This window comes from Moschus berezovskii, chromosome 13 (assembly GCF_049115385.1).
Source record: "Moschus berezovskii isolate FMDL1 chromosome 13, NW_MosBer_1.0, whole genome shotgun sequence".
NCBI lineage: Eukaryota > Metazoa > Chordata > Mammalia > Artiodactyla > Moschidae > Moschus > Moschus berezovskii.
In genome coordinates, this window is record NC_142472.1 from 34,590,490 (window position 1) to 34,607,407 (window position 16,918).

The 16,918-nt window shown below is 37.1% G+C and overlaps 1 protein-coding gene across 11 annotated transcripts in view; it reads left to right on the forward strand.

Annotated features, from left to right (window-relative positions):
- MYCBP2 (MYC binding protein 2) overlaps positions 1-16,697 on the forward strand; it is a 277,882-nt gene extending 261,185 nt beyond the window's left edge. For all 11 annotated transcript variants that reach the window (XM_088842669.1, XM_088842670.1, XM_088842671.1 and 8 more), the window contains 12 exons: positions 716-812; positions 2,026-2,145; positions 4,210-4,311; positions 5,058-5,186; positions 5,576-5,708; positions 6,923-7,026; positions 7,933-8,121; positions 8,922-9,029; positions 10,120-10,329; positions 12,917-13,024; positions 13,665-13,830; positions 15,850-16,697. In XM_088842669.1, coding sequence (XP_088698795.1) covers positions 716-812; positions 2,026-2,145; positions 4,210-4,311; positions 5,058-5,186; positions 5,576-5,708; positions 6,923-7,026; positions 7,933-8,121; positions 8,922-9,029; positions 10,120-10,329; positions 12,917-13,024; positions 13,665-13,830; positions 15,850-15,965 — 1,582 coding nt within the window. In that variant the 3' untranslated portion in view covers positions 15,966-16,697. The remainder of the gene's footprint in view (positions 1-715; positions 813-2,025; positions 2,146-4,209; positions 4,312-5,057; positions 5,187-5,575; positions 5,709-6,922; positions 7,027-7,932; positions 8,122-8,921; positions 9,030-10,119; positions 10,330-12,916; positions 13,025-13,664; positions 13,831-15,849) is intronic.
- Positions 16,698-16,918: the final 221 nt, after the last annotated feature.

Consider the following 16,918-nt stretch of genomic DNA (forward strand, 5'->3'; position numbering starts at 1 on the left):
TAGTCAGAGAAATGTAGATTAAAACAGTAGTGAAATATCTTTGCATTGGCATAACTGACATCTAATTAAATTGCTAAAACCTTTTTGGAAGTCAGTTTGATAACATCCGTCTATTTAAAATATTGCATATCCTTTGACCTACCAATTTTACTTCTGTAGAACTGTTTCTCTCAAAAAATGTTCATACATGTACACAAAGATATTGTAGAGGGCTGTTTGTTACAGAATTGTGTATAACAGCAGAAGGTTAAGGACATCTGGAATAATTCTAGTGAAAGAGCCAATTCATGACATTAAGCACCAGAATGTTATAAGTGTATCACTTCCTTCATCTGGATAGTCTTGCCAGGGTTAAAAATGTGAGCTGAATTAAACGGTAGTAGATTAGTCATATAGTTGACATATTCTGATGCAAGTTCTTATCTTTATGTGGACTGGTAACAAATAGTTTGTGTTTGTGGATCTATTTTGAATGGTACTGTTCTAAAAGATGCGTGCAAAAATAATATTTTATATTTATAATAATAAACAATGAAATACTTGAACATATATCAGAATAGCTACGCTCTTAGAGTTGAAGAGATAGATTATGAGTAATGTTGTGATTAATTTTCTTTTAAAATGCCCTAACTGATTGAATCATTTTTAAAAAGTTTTTGTCTTATTCATTTGTAACACTACTGGTTGGTTTACAAATGCTGACTTTTCTTTGCAGTTACATCCGTCGAGGTGAGAGTCATTGGTGGATGAAGGGCTCCACTCCTACCCAGATCTCAGAGATCATCATTAAACTTGTTAAGGATATGGCCGCAGTAAGTTCCCAGTAGAAACCTGATTAACAAAACAAGAAGCGTAATCAGTCTACCGAATTGTTAGGACAACGTTCATGTTATTTTGCCTGATTCACAGGCTCTGTTTAGTAAGTTCACAATAGCACCCTTTGTCTTTTCAGTTGGTGAAAATTTTTCCCTTCGTGTAAACTGTGTGCATTTCAAGCTTCCCAATTAATTTGCTTGAGAAATATTTCCATAAGTCTTCCAAGACTTAAAGCTTAAAAAACAAAGTATACTCTTTGAACCCTACACAGCAGCCTGAGTCCAAGACTCTGAAGGAGAAAAGGCCTTTTCAGTGTGAAGTTTTCTGTTTTCTGTTGTCACGGTTTATTGAATGTCCTGTACTGCTGTCCAGGTTTTGCTTTTGTGGGGAGATCCGGGAGTGTGGAGGAAAGGTAATTACTTCTCAGAGTGCCTGGCTCGCATACTTCCAGGAGTCCAGCCCGAAGAGGGCAAGACACTGTGGATAAGTAGATCCTGAGAAGTGGAGTAAATGGCAAGCATTTTGGAGGAAGAGGAATTGGAATTGGAGCTGTCCCTTTAAAGATTGATAGCACATGGATATGAGATTAGTAAGCATATTCTGGAAAAGTATGAAGTTCTGTCGCTTTTCCAGCAGCATGGACATTTCCTCAGTGGGAGAAATTGAGAATTCAGTTCTCAAATAGTTCATTGGATGAACATACTTAAGAAAGATGTTTGGGAATACCAAAATTTCATAGTAGTGACATGTTGGTGTTCAGTAAAAATCAAGTTAGCAAATTAAGGTAGTTGTAATTTTAATTTAAATCCATTTATGCTCTTGGGTTCCAGTAATACTCCTCTAAAGCAAATCAGCTTAGATATGTGAGTTCCATGTTAAATAACAGGGTTTCATGATCAAAATGTCTGAGCCATAGACACCTTAATATTTGTTATGTTTTTATCTAAATGTAAGGTGGAATGCCTTTGAATTCTATAGGAAAAGCATATTGGGAACCTAAATTTTTACATACTTTTCTTGTGAATCATCAAAATAGTAATTAGAGGTTGAGTTTATAATATGGTTGTGAAGGATTTTTAAAGTATGCCCTTGATCTAAAATTCCACTAGCAAAGTTTCCTTTTTGGTGAGGGATGTTAAAAGAACAGAATTTTCTGCTTTGATTATACCTATCTGGTTGCTTATCGCATTATTCTGTCCTGCTCATTAGGGTCATTTGTCAGAAGCGTGGTCAAGAGTGACAAAAAATGCCATTGCAGAAACCATCATTGCCCTGACTAAGATGGAGGAGGAGTTCAGATCTCCAGTGAGGTGTATTGCAACAACTAGGGTAGGTTTCCTTGATGTGGTCTGTATTGTTGTTGCATGTTCTTTTTCCTTATAGGTTTAAACAAATTTAAATCAGTAAGTCAGCTTAGTTTACTTTTTTTAAAAATTTACTTTATTTAATATAGTTGATTTATAGTGTTGTGTTAATTTCTACTGTGATTCACATATAAATATATTCTTTTTCATACTCTTTTTCCATTATGGTTTATCCCAGGACACTGAATATAGTTCTCTGTGCTATACAGTAGGACTTTGCTATTTATCAGTTCTCTGTATAATAGTTTGGATCTGCTAATCTCAAATTCCCAATCCATCCCTTCTCCACCTGTTTCACTATTTTTTCATATCAAATATTGTATTTATTGAAAAAGTATGAAGGGTTTTTTTGTATTACAAGCTTAAGCATAGTAATTTTTAATAGTTACTGTTATGTGTTCTTTGTCATTTGTTTTTGTTATTTTTAAGGGAGCTAAGGATATACTTCCCTCATAGCTCCACTTGGTAAAGAATCCGCATGCAATGTAGGAGACCCCAGTTCAATTCCTGGGTGGGGAAGATACACTGGAGAAGGAATAGGCTACCCACTCCAGTATTCTTGGGCTTCCCTTGTGGCTCAGCTGGTAAAGAATCTGCCTGTAATATGGGAGACCTGGGTTCGATCCCTGGGTTGGGAAGATCCCCTGGAGAAGGGAAAGGCTACCCACTCCAGTATTCTGGCCTGGAGAATTCCATAGACTAGTCCATGGGGTCGCAAAGAGTTAGACACAACTAAGCGACTTTCATTCACTGTTTATTCAAGGATATACTGATTTCGAAAAGGATATACTGATTTTGTATTACCTATATGTCAGTGTACTATGTTTCTAATGATGTTTCCTGATAACTTTAGTATCAGTGTGACACTGTGATAGACTGACGATCCTTTAAAGACAAGGCCCCTACCTGCTTCCTCCGTAATAACTCAGTTGTCCTAAAATAGAGCCCTAAACCCTACTTACTGAATGTGTAGGCCTTACTTTTAAAAATCAGAAAGTGTGTGCAAGGCACAGTGGGACAGAAACTCTCAGGAAGTGAGATTGCATCCTTCAAATGAGAGATGTACTGTAGATTATAACCTACCTAGTATCATGTCCCATACACTTCCAAAAGAGATTTGACATTTCCTTGAAGCAGGGTAGTGTGACAGCATTAGGAAGAAGTAAAAACTGGTGGAAACTGCCTAAGGTAATCCTCAGAAGTCTGAAAAAGAAGATACCTTGTATTTCCCTTGGGCAGAGAAAGCCAGTTGATGCCATGTTGCCAGTGAGTGTGACTCTGCAACCCTTTCCCAACACACAGGTTGCACAGGTTCTGCAGTTGGCTCTCACCTTTCTCCTTGCACACTTTTCTTCTGGTTTTTCTTTCCCCGCTTGTCTTCTCTCTTTACTCCATGTCCAGTGTCATTTGCACTTCTCAGAGTCGAAACATTTGAGTCATTTTCTGTTTTTCAGTAGTGAAGTAATATTCTATGTAAAAATGAAACTTAATGCTTTAAGCCTCAGAAAATTCCAAATTGTATTTGAGGACAATTTTCTAAACGTTGTAAGATGTTGACTTATTCCTGACAAAGTGTATCAAGCCTGGCACTAGGCTCTTAGGTGCATACAGAGATTTCTGAGAAGCCCTTACTACTACAGTTCTCATGGGACTGAAAAATTCAACAGCCCTTTCTACCACCTTCCTTGGAATTCAGTGCCACTAAGTGGAAAAATTTATAGGAGACACTGGTATATTAAGTATATAAATTTATGTATTGATACGCTGTTTACACATTAGAATAATAAAGGGTAATTTTATATGTCAGAAAAACAACAGAATGGTACATCAGAGCAAGTCTATTCAGTACATGTTTGCGTTCCTACTATGTACCTGGCACACACAGTAGTGGGCGTGTGTGCCTGCTACCACATCAGGAAGACCTGAGTACCCCTGGGGACCTACACTTTTTCAAGTCCAGCTAACATTGGTTAGCTGTGGCAGTCCGAGTTCTCTAAGTCGGTGGTATAACCACGTTTCCTTTCACCAGCTCTGGCTTGCTCTGGCCTCACTGTGCGTTCTCGACCAGGACCATGTCGACCGCCTCTCCTCAGGGAGATGGATGGGAAAGGATGGACAGCAGAAACAAATGGTAAGATCAGAGGCATTTTATACAAATCTAGCTTGTTTTTCTTTATACTAAGCTTAAGCCTAGCTTTACTCCACATGTCAAAATGCACAGTTAGTGGAACTCTTGGAAAATTGTATCACATGGCCGAAGTTCATCTTACAAGTCTCTGCAGTTAGGGTTTCCTCTTCATAGTATATTAGGGGATTTAATTATATTGAAAAAACTTCTCCTTTCTCCTCTGAGTCATGTTTGCATCATATCAAAAGTTGATTTTAGCCAGACTCTGATTCTGTATCTAGATTTTGTACTAAAATGTCTTATGATAAGAAGGAAATAAAGCAGTAAGAGAGCAACATGAGATGAGATTTATTCACAAATGTACTTAGAGTTTGTGAAGTATCCCTTGTTTCACCAGAAGGAAAAACTTTATATATAGGCCCTTTAAACATTTCCTTAACATTCATGTGTCAAAAATGCATTATTTATTCATTTAGCATACAGAATGTTTGAATATAACAGGAGAAATGTTCTTAAGTCTCTAAAAAAAAAAGTATGTTTATTTTGTTCATCACTGAACATACATAGCCCATTAATCATGGATTTGTGGATTTTTTATAATTAAATACATTTTCCATAATTCTGTTTAACATTCAAATTCTTATTAGAGTTCAGAGTAACAATCTGATCCTGTTGTAAATAAATCACATTCAGGGTGTATGAGTATTTCTGGTTAATCTGCTGTAACGTAAGGAAATGTCCTTTCCTAGCCAATGTGTGATAACCATGATGACGGTGAAACTGCAGCAATCATTTTGTGCAATGTATGTGGAAACCTATGTACTGACTGTGACAGATTCCTTCATCTTCATCGGCGAACCAAAACTCATCAAAGACAGGTGATGATTTCTGCAATTACATGCATAACAGTGTCTGGAACATAAAATATATTCAGTGAGAAAGAGACTTGTAGGAAAGAGAAAGTGGGAAAGAAACTTGGTATTTTGGGGAAAAAAAATGGACCTTGGAATCAAAGACCTTGGTGGAATTCCCAGCTGTCTCATTTACCAACTGTGTCAATCAAGAACGTCGTTTAATCTCTGAGACTTGGTTTCCACATTTATAAAAATGAGGTGGTTGTGAAGGTTAAAGAGAAGACTAGAAATACCTAAAGTTTCTTAGAGTGCTTAATAAATTAAAGCTGTTTTCATTATTGCATAATTAAATTTTATACATCTTCTTTCAGAGTAATAAATTTGTTTCCCTTTTTTTTTTAATGATACTGTAGGTCTTCAAGGAAGAAGAAGAAGCTATAAAGGTTGACCTTCATGAAGGTTGTGGCAGAACCAAACTGTTCTGGTTGATGGCATTAGCAGATTCTAAAACAATGAAGGCAATGGTGGAATTCCGAGAACACACAGGTAAACAGATTTAGTACTGACCCATGCCTAGCAAGTTAGAGTGAACCATGCCTACTGATTATGGTTAAACTAGATGTTAGTTTAATTATTTAATGTGAATAATTTGAGTATTTTCTGATAAGTGATTATGACAGCATTGATCACCATCTATATTTTTATATCAGTGTTCTATATTATAAACTAGCTGTGTGACCTTGAGCAAGTCATTTTATCTGAAACATGAATTTTTCATTTTTTAATTTTTTTCTGGAGTATTCTCAGCTTAAAGGTACATTGAATCTTAGAAATTCCCAATTTTCAGCACCTCTTTAGTCTGCTGTTTATCTGACTGACACAAATTCCTAATTTTGGGGTTAGACGTAAATCTGACAAATTTAAATATAAATAACTTTTCATGCTCCAAGAGCATAGTCTTTTCCTCTCTCGCTGCTAATTTTTTTTTCCTCCTATTATTCCTCCATACCATATATTACATTAGTAAACGTTCTAGTGTTTGAACCATCCTTGTAATTATGATATAAGCTGTTCATTTTAATATATATTTTCTGTCAATATTGCTAAATTGAGTTATTATATTTAGATTTGTATACAGTATTTTATGTTTTATAATGAGCTTGGTCTGTATTTTTCAGATCTTGTTTTCTTTCCTTTTGGTCTTTTATGGATTCCTTTCCTTCTTCAGCTCTTTCAAATAGATTTAAATTCCTTTCAGATTGCTCTGTTATCTTCAGTTCTCTGGGAATTTTTCTGTTATTCACATTTCATATCCCCTGGTAATAGTTTTTCTCTATACCTTGTAATATTGTTGCTGGGAGCAGTACTTGAATGATTTCTCTTTCTTCCATGTATTTTTATTTAATTTTTGTTGTCATATTTTGTCTGATATTGTGGTCTTATAATGAGGGAGCTGACCATAGCTGCTCGACCTGCTGTCTTGACTAGTCTATTTCTGTGGTAAAGTATAAATAAATCAGTTAATAATTTATTTGGCTTCAGATAGCTCTTTAGTTTCTTATCCTTTTGTGTGTGTATGATTATTTGCTTTGTAATTAGGGCAGCTTACAGCCATTCGGCTGCAAAACTGCCAGGCTGATTTCTCAATGATTGCAAGTGATACATTCCTGGTTTGCTTTTTTTTTTCTTTCAACTAGTTATAGTAAAATGTGTAGAAAACATATGCTTAAGGAGGATTTTTCTTTTCTGCTTGCACCTAGGAAAACCCACCACAAGTAGCTCGGAGGCATGCCGTTTCTGTGGCTCCAGAAGTGGAACAGAGTTATCTGCTGTTGGCAGTGTTTGTTCTGATGCAGACTGCCAGGTGCGTGTGTCACTGGGCCATCACAGTAAGGAATAGCTTACTTATGTGTTCCCTCATGACACCTTCACTTGATATAAGTGAGAGTTTGAGCTCAGAATCACTTTCGTTTTCTAAGTTAGCACATTACCCATGTCAAGAGTTGGATGTGTTACCAAAGCTGAAGAATGATCAATTAAAGCCCTCAAACCCAAAGCAATCTCTTTTATGTTTCCCAGCTGTCACCACTGTATATATTTAACATTTTCTTCTGTGCTAAAAGCAGATAAAGATCTATGGGCTGCATTACAGATTTTATTCACTTGTTTCCTTGAATTTGTTTAAGCCTAAACATCTATACATGTCCCATGCTATCCAAATACTTTTGATTATTCACTTTAGTTAACAAGAATTTGGATAAAGTCCAGATAGTGAAAGATACATGTATTTTTTGTAATCCCCATTTTGATGAAGGGTAGTTGGTTGGCAATCCACTCGAGTATTCTTGACTGGGAAATCCCATGGACAGAGGAGCCTGGCGGGCTACAGTCCATGGGGTCGCAATGAGTCAGACATGACTGAGTGACTAACACACACACAGTTGGTGACTGAATGATTAATGTCAGGATTTTTTTTTTTTACTTCCTGGCTATGCATGATAACAAATATATTAAAATTGCAGTTCAGTTTTTAATCAGCTTTCCCTTTATGTGGAGTAAAATTTTTTTTAATCACATTAAAAGAAAAATAAACTTTGTTAATAATCCTAAATTATATTCAAACAGAATAAAAATAACTCCTTTATGGTTATTTAGCCTTCTATTTCCTATTGGAAAGTATCTTAGGAAATTAACATACTGGATATAATTACCAGGCTGTTTGCCTTTTTTTAATACATTTTCTGTGCCGTTTGTAACTCACCTTTCACAGGAGTATGCTAAGATAGCCTGTAGCAAGACCCACCCTTGTGGCCATCCGTGTGGAGGTGTTAAAAACGAAGAGCACTGTCTGCCCTGTCTACACGGCTGTGATAAAAATGCTGCCACCCTGAAGCAGGACGCTGATGACATGTGCATGATTTGTTTCACGGAAGCACTCTCAGCCGCACCGGCCATTCAGGTTGTCTGTGCTTTTAAAGCATTAAGTGTCTAGATTTTTCAGTAAGAAATATAAGTATACTCATCAAGTAAACAAGTGATTGACTCTTTCTTATAATTGGGTGAAACTGTCCCACTAATGTCTACCAGTTTCTTAAAGAGCAAATGCTCTTTTTTGTTCTGTGTCCATGTTGTACACTGAGCTTTCATCTGTGGTTTGTATGAGCCTGTGTAGTCAAGTGAATGCCTAAAGTGTTCATAAGGGAGAAAAAAAGAATTATTCAATAACTTCTCTCTTCTTAATTTCCAAAATTCAGCATGGCATTTTATAGCATTATGTAATTGATCCGTGCATAATAATACATACCTCTATATATAATGTGTATATATACATCTGTAATATACTAGTAATATTATGGAAGTTACAATTTGCTCAGTAAGGTTTTCTTTAACATTTACTGGTTGTTTGTTTATATGTTCAGTTCTTGTGATTCTAAGACAATGAGTATTCTCAAAAACAAATCTTAAATTTTTTAATCAATAGTTTCTTCGAGATATAAAACTGAATATTTCTCATTTCTCCCTAACCCAGCTTACTCTCTATAAGGTGATATTTGATACATAAATAGTAAAAATTGGGAGAAGCTGAAGATCTAGTTCGTAATGTCCCATGAATAACAGAAGTGCTGGAATTTCATTCTACTAAATTTCTAGATTTTGCTTTTACCTGCTCTAAGTAGCACCCTACATTGAATAATCTGTCAGTTACTCGTATTTATGGTTATTACATGTGGTTATATCCTTCTCCTTTTTTCCTTTAAGCTGGACTGCAGTCACGTATTCCACTTACAGTGCTGTCGACGAGTTTTGGAAAACAGATGGCTTGGTCCAAGGATAACGTTTGGATTTATATCTTGTCCCATTTGCAAGGTATGGAAAGCACTATCTACTTTCTATTTATTTTCATCTCTGTCTTCATCTTTTGTCTTTCAAAATAAACATGTGGCAACATTTCTAGGTGACCTTCCCCATCTGCTGTGTATCAGCAGCCCCCTTCAGTTTCTTCTCTCTTCACACAGGTCATACCTAAGGATATTATAAGATCTGTGTCTATTATAATACAGTTCAAGACGTTAACTGTCCCTTAAAAGCTAATTAAACTATTACATCAGAAAATTGATGTAGATATTGTCATGCATTGAAGGGCACACATCACTGCTTTCAGACCCCTAAGGGTTCAGACCATATGACATAATAGTGGATGACTACCCAGAAGAAGAATGAGCCTGCGGTGCCAGTCGGTACTCACAGCTGCCATAAAAGAGTAAAACCTGAGCTTGAAGTGCCATTAGGACAGATTCCTTAGCATGCAGGGAAAATAAGGAGAAAATTCTCCACATTCTGACACATCTCTGCAAAGGTAGTGACCAGAGTAGCGGTTATTTTGGCAGGCTAACAGTGCTTAACACAAAAGCTTGTTCACGGATGCGCTCGCACATGGCGTGTAGCATGTAACATGGACTTAGCACAGCCGTTGCTGAGACTGAGCCACGTTCAGAAAGACAATAGTATTTTCCCTCCCTTCTCGTTTGGTACTGCAGAGAAAAATCATGTTTCGGAAATGATACAGGAAAGTAACAGATACTATTTGTTCATTTCTATTATGTGACCTACCCTACCCCCAAGGAACCAACACACACACACACACACACATGTTTGTGGCAGCAGGGTAACCTTTCATTCCAGGAACAGCTAAGGCCGCAGGAGATATATTTCATACTCAGAAATATGAAGCTGATACAGTGGAATTTTCATGTTTGTGCCCCAGTTTCGCTGCTCTTGGGAAAATACAGGCTTGTGAGGACTGTCCAGGATTATTTTTGAATGATATTTTATATAGGAAATGTTTTCATTATCTCCTAGCACAGTGCTTGGCACTTAGATGAACACTAAGTGTTTGTTGAATTAATAAATAAATGATTCTTTTGAGTAGAGAATGTTCTTTTTTTTTTAATTTCAGAACAAGATAAATCATATAGTGTTAAAAGACCTGCTTGATCCAATAAAAGAGCTTTATGAGGATGTCAGAAGAAAAGCCCTGATGAGACTGGAATACGAGGGTCTGCATAAGAGTGAAGCTATCACAACTCCTGGTGTGAGATTTTACAACGACCCCGCTGGCTACGCCATGAATAGATATGCATATTATGTTTGTTACAAATGCAGAAAGGTACGCTGTTAATCATAAGTTTTTAAGAACTAGAGATTACCTGTGTGATTAAGAAGTTGAATTGCCAAATTATGTCTAATTATTCACATGCCTTCAGTCTGAAGTTAAAAATGAAAACGTTTGGTGCTCTGCTTCAAGTAGAATTTGTTTTCTTTGTTTTGGGATTTTTTTTTTAATATATACAAATTGTTTCCAGAACATGAAATATTTCTCTACATAATATCCTTCCCATCAGTATTGTTTGTTGAATCCAGTTACTTGAATAAACTTCTCTTGCTTAATTAACTCTTGTGACCTTTCCCTTCTAAAATTCCTTACCTCCTCGGTTTCCAGGACAAGACTTTTCCTGGTATCTCCCTGCCTTTCTGGTCACTCCTTTTTAACTGCTTCGCAGAGTTTCTTTTTATTCACCTACTCTTACATATTGTTTCCCCAGCCATCCATTCTAGCCCAGTAATACCTCCGTGCCTTTGGTGACCTGCAGACCCATGCCTTTGCCTACCTGTATTGTTCTGACCCTCCAAAATTTTTGAGATTTAGATACAAATATCCAATTGTCTACCAGACATTTAGATTTCTCACAGATACTTCTGACTCTTGTCAATCTCCAGTCTGTATGAACAAAGTCGGTTCTGCCTCTCAATCTCTTCTGAGCTTTTTTCCTTTTTACTATGTCTTCAGCGACCTGAATCATTTCCTTTGGTAATTACAGGAGGAACCTTCTCTCTGGGCTCCACTCCATGCTTCACACTGAGAACTCTGCTAGTCGATGTTGAATCTGACTGTGTCATTGCTCTGCTTCCAATCCTGTAGCCCGCCCCCCGCCACACACACCAGCTCTCCAAGTCTCGTCTCCCAGTATGCTTCCGTTTGTGCCCCATGCAGCAGATTACGGAGCAACTTGCAGTTCCCCAAACCGGGCCGTGTTTGCTCACTCACTGACACCTGCATGCCATCCTGCAGGCTTTTCTCTCCCTGGAGTGCTCTTCTCTGCCGCCTGCTCTGCATCTTGCTCTCACCTGTGGCCCACCCCACCATGCTCTGATGCATGATCAAATCTGTCTGCTCACACTTCTGGCTTTGGCTCAGGTTTCTCCTCTGTAGTGCGCCCCACGCCACCACGTGCCTCAGTGCTGCCACGCCATTCTGATGTCTTGAATACATCCATCTTAACCCTTCTTATTCTGCATCACAGTGATGGTCACATGTCTCTGTCCCACTTAGTAAGTTCCATGAGGATGAAGACAATTTTTAAATTTCTCTACCTCCAGTAGTTGGTGCTTATTAGGCGCCGTTAATTGGAGAATGAAGGAAGGAAGGAAGAAATCAGTATATGAAAGAGGCATAGTCTCTCAACATAAGGAAAAGAAAATACAGATAATGAATGGCAGGCTAAATAGATGAAAGCCAGGAAGGCAGACAAATATCCACACTCGAGGAAAGACCAGTGTGTACCATTTATTTGTGAACCTTGAATTATTTTATTACAAAGAATAAAATATTATTTATCTGTGTTTAATGTACTGGATCTCATAAATGAATATTGTGCTACCATACAGATGACAGTCAAATGCCTAGGAAGCCAAGCCAGGAATCTCGAAAACTGAAACAGCTGGAATAGGCCCCCAGGACAAATGAAATACTTCTGAGGCCTGATTTCGCCAGTGCATGACCATTTATAACCTATCAATGAAGCCTTGTCTTTCCACCTGTTTTCTAGTACAGATAATAACTTTCTATTGACTCATTTATACAGAATTATGGATACAGTTTCTTTGGCTGTGAGACAAGTTATATATGCAGAATGCCCCAATTATAATTTGTTGGATTTATTTTGTGCCCAAAGCAAACACAGATAAATTACCCATTGTGATAATTTCATATATTCAAGTATCTGTATTAGATACTGTTGAGTTCCTGCATACAGTGTCAGTTCAGTTCAGTTTAGTCGCTCAGTTGTGTCCAACTCTCTGCGACCCCATGAATCACAGCACGCCAGGCCTCCCTGTCCATCACCAACTCCCGGTGTTCACTCAAACTCAGCTCTGTACATATGAGCAGTGTTCTGAACGGAATATCTAAATTTGCCTTTCCTTTTTAAAAACTTTTATATGATCATGTTTGATTTTTTTCTTTCCCATTAACCTCAAGATTATAATTTTACACTAATATTTATTTTAGGCATATTTTTAGAGGAGTAGAAGGGAATATGGTATTTAATATTTCAAAAAGGAAAAACTATTCAAACTTTGCCCTGGAAAAGCATAGTTTCTCTTTACTACTAATATCCTGTTCTTGATTTTTATTTGGAGTACTATCCACTCTTGTTATTTTGCTATCACAGTTCAGTCTTTGAACTTCCTACTGTAAGCATGAATCCATTCCAGAATTGCAGAAACCATATTTCTTGTCCTGATCTGTTTCTTACAGCAGCATCCTGTATAGGTGTCCGTTTGGCATTGCAAGGGAATGTCTAACAGACAATATTTTCGGAGGCCTCTCGATTTCACTTCCACTGCAGCCACACTGAACCTCCCATGCAGAGTTCTCTGTTCCCTGCTGTAATCTAAGTGTCTTCCCTCCTTAGGCATATTTTGGCGGTGAAGCTCGCTGTGATGCTGAGGCTGGACAAGGGGATGATTATGATCCCAGAGAACTCATTTGTGGTGCCTGTTCTGATGTGTCCAGGGCTCAGGTGGGAGAACATTTTATTTGAAGGAACAGTTTAGAAATGTTAAACATCTATTTTTTTAGACTACTAATATAATATCATGGGGAGGGTATAGTAGGCTTCTTCCCCAGTATTTTCTGAGATTTATAGGGCAGAGTATAATTTTCCAGATCATCTGTATATATTATCTCTTTGGGATGGTATTGGTATTGCATTTTATAATTTTGTATCCCATAAAATAATCACCATATATCAACAAGTAATAAATTTTGCTTATTTCGTTTTCTTAAACCTGCAGGCACACTTTTAGGATTTTCTCCATTTCAATGAAATCTTAACAGTACATCTCTGAGAATGAGAGATAAAAGAAATATTAATAAGTTTTAAATTTTGTTGACCAAGAAGCATTCACAGAGAAATTATATGGATAGCTTATTAAATAAGTTGGTTATTATGGAGCTGGGAGTTAAACTTGGGACTTCGTCCAAACCTTTTGGGCCAAGCCACACATTTATTCAGTGTTTTAATGTATGTATCATCAAGTTTTCAGTCAGTTTTGAGAGCTGTGTATACTCTCAAAGCATGAATTACTGAGCTATGTATATGATTATATTAAGTATAGTTGAAATAGACTCACCATAATCTTGTCTTTCTTTCGCTGTAGATGTGTCCAAAACATGGCACAGACTTTTTGGAGTATAAGTGTCGCTACTGCTGCTCAGTAGCTGTCTTTTTCTGTTTTGGAACAACACATTTTTGTAATGCTTGTCATGATGATTTTCAGAGAATGACTAGCATTCCTAAGGAAGAACTTCCACACTGTCCTGCAGGTATGCTTTCAATATTTATAAATACGGTTATGATGTACATGATCTCTAGTTTTATTTAATGATCCCATGAGAACACTTTGTTTCAAGTGGCAGAAACCCCGTTCAAACTGTCCTAAAGAAACAAAGGGAATTCCTCAGCCCTTGTAAGCTTCTGACTTTGTGAGTGAAGTAGAGAGATGACCATCAGGAGCGAGGGGCTCAGAGCGTGGGGACTGAGAAGGAGGTCAGCTAAGGATTAGTAGAAAGATCGCTGCGCAGCACTAAAAGTGCCCTGAGAGGTTTGAAATTATTAATTGATAATAGAACCATTTAAAAGGATTTTATGGGGGGGGGTTTTGGGGGGGAGTCACACATCTGACTTTATTGTGAGCAGCTGTGAATTTTTTTTTTTTTTAATGAAGTCTGGAATCAGCACATAAAATGGACAAGTGATTTAATCTAGAATGGCTGGGAATCGGCAGCATAGTGAGTGAGCATCAGAGAGCCAAGGGAATTAAAGAAGCCACTGAGAATACAGGGAAAATGATGGTCTTTGGAGGTCAGGCTGAGAGAAAGTGAATGTGAAACAAAAGGAGACTGAAAACGTCAGAAGAGGTCGGGAGGCTAGTGATCACAGTAAGGTGGAAACCAGGCTGAACAGAAGTGAGAGCAGTGGAAGGGGAGACAAAATGTGAACATTTTCTAAACAAAACAAAATCTAAATCTAGTGAAAATATACACGGAACACACACCACATACACCAGTATATAGTGTTGTTAAAGCTGGGAAAGGAAACACACACTTGCATCCGTTGCTTATCAGCACGCAAACGGCAGAACCCTGAGGTCCCTTTCACAGTTGCATGTTTATCTACCCTTCAGTGATCCCACTTCTGGGGATACACCTACGTAAGAGAGAAAAATACTGAAGAGCAGACTTACAGGGTTATTCATTGCATCCTTGTTTATAATAATACAAATCTGTAAACAATGCAAGTATCCAGTAAGAGGTTGGTTAAATGCTAGTTACTGTGCTCTATTAAAAAATGAAAGGGACTCAGGATGGAGTTTCTATGTACTGAAATGAAAAGATCTGTAGGAGATGCTATTAAATGAAAAATCAGAGCAATGTGCCTAGTATGCTGCCTTTTGTAAGAAGGAGGGAAACGAAAAGATATACTCATATTTATTTCTATTTGCATTTAAAAAGCATTGCAAAAAATTCCTAAACTAATAAAATTGATTAACTATTGCAGGAATTAGGAAAAACTGGCTAAAAATGGGGCAAAGGTGACTTCTTTTTGTGTGTAATTTTTAAAGTATTTTTATTTTTAAACCATGTGAAATATATTATCTATTCCAAAACAAGGATAATAAGATGAGTAGGGTTTGTTTGGGTTCTTTTTAGTATGGCTACTCTGCTGTTTGCTTGTGTCAAATAAAGATTGTTCTCCCTCTAAAAACTTTTTTTTTTTTTTTACAGTAGAAGTACTTTATGACTTTGAAAGAAGCAGGATGAGAGTAATGTGAGACTAGAGTGTTTAGGATAATGGTCATGATAAGCAGGAGGGAGAGTGTTGAGCTAAGGTCAGCGAAAGAAGGGTGTGAAAAGGGGACAATGTTGTCTGGACAGGGACAGGAGTCCAGATTAAGAAGTTGAAGAAGAGAATCTCTCTGTCTGTCCATTCCTTTCTAGAAAATTTATTGACTGCCTTGTTGGTACCAGGGTACTTACTCTTCATAGCACTTGTGAGTTAGGTATTGATGAGGGCCTAGAAGTCAGAATAGTTACTTTAACTTTGCCTCAGTTTCCTTATCTGTAAAATGGGATATTTTCTGCCTCTGCGGCTCTTAGAGAATCAAGTGGATTGTTATATTAGAACAGTACCTCAACAGTAAGCACACACACCTCTGCAGGTGTTTTTACTTTCATTTTGACTTTAATTTTACTATTCTTATTTTTTTACCATCACATTAAATTTGTGTGTGTATGTGTGTGTGTTTTAATTATATTCTTTTGCCTCCGTCAAAATGTATACAGGTCCCAAAGGCAAACAGTTAGAAGGAACCGAATGTCCTCTCCATGTTGTTCATCCTCCCACTGGAGAAGAGTTTGCTCTGGGTTGTGGAGTGTGCAGAAATGCTCACACTTTTTAGAACACTCAGATTCCTTTGTCTACAGAGAGAGAAGTTGCCTTCATCTCCCAAGTGGATGTGGTGAAGTTTAAACTCTGCTCAGGATAAGGACGGGACCATTTTTACATCCATAAAAATGAACCATTCACAGTGCAAGAAGGATGCCAAATACCATGTACATAATTCTTGCTATGGAAAGTTTCCCCATTGTTTCAGTTTATCTTCTTTTGAACCAAGACATCAAACTTGTGAGGTGTTTGCATGTGGCCATTATCGTCATTGGCCTGTGAAGCATTGGACATTTATAGATAATTGATATCAAAGAATTGCCATGCCCATGGACTAAGAATGATGCTGGCTTTCAAGCAAAAAAAAGAAAAATAATCATTGTTTATTGTATACTGCCTTTTTTGTAATCCTGTACAATTGCATCACGGGTGGGGATAAAAAGAGGAATATTCTGTTTTATTTCCTAGACTGTTATTTAAAAAAAAAAAATTGTGTTAGGATGGCATATAAATGTAATAAGTATCACTGTATATAAAGATATCAATGTTTGTCCTGTATAAGAATTACTAAATTACAAATGCAATTTCATTTAAACTTCTAGGTTAAGTTTGAGCCTGAAATTTTAATGAAGTGCAATACTGAGTGTGCCTCATTATCTCGCAGCTGTAAACATATTGGAATGTACATGTCAATAAACCACTGTACATTTTTATACAGTGATAAAGTCTAACAAGTGTGTATAGTGTTGACCTGGGAAAGACAGTCTAAATACCTAAGGTCTAAAAACTCTATCCAGTTTTCCTTGGAAAGGAATTTACTAACATAACACAAATCATAACTTTCATAACTTTTAGGGAAAATAAGGATAGCAATGAAGTACAGTGCTGGAATCTTAACACTGGAGGGAGAGATGGACGGATGGATAGATAAATAGATATAAATGTGCCAGAGATAGGAGAAAACAT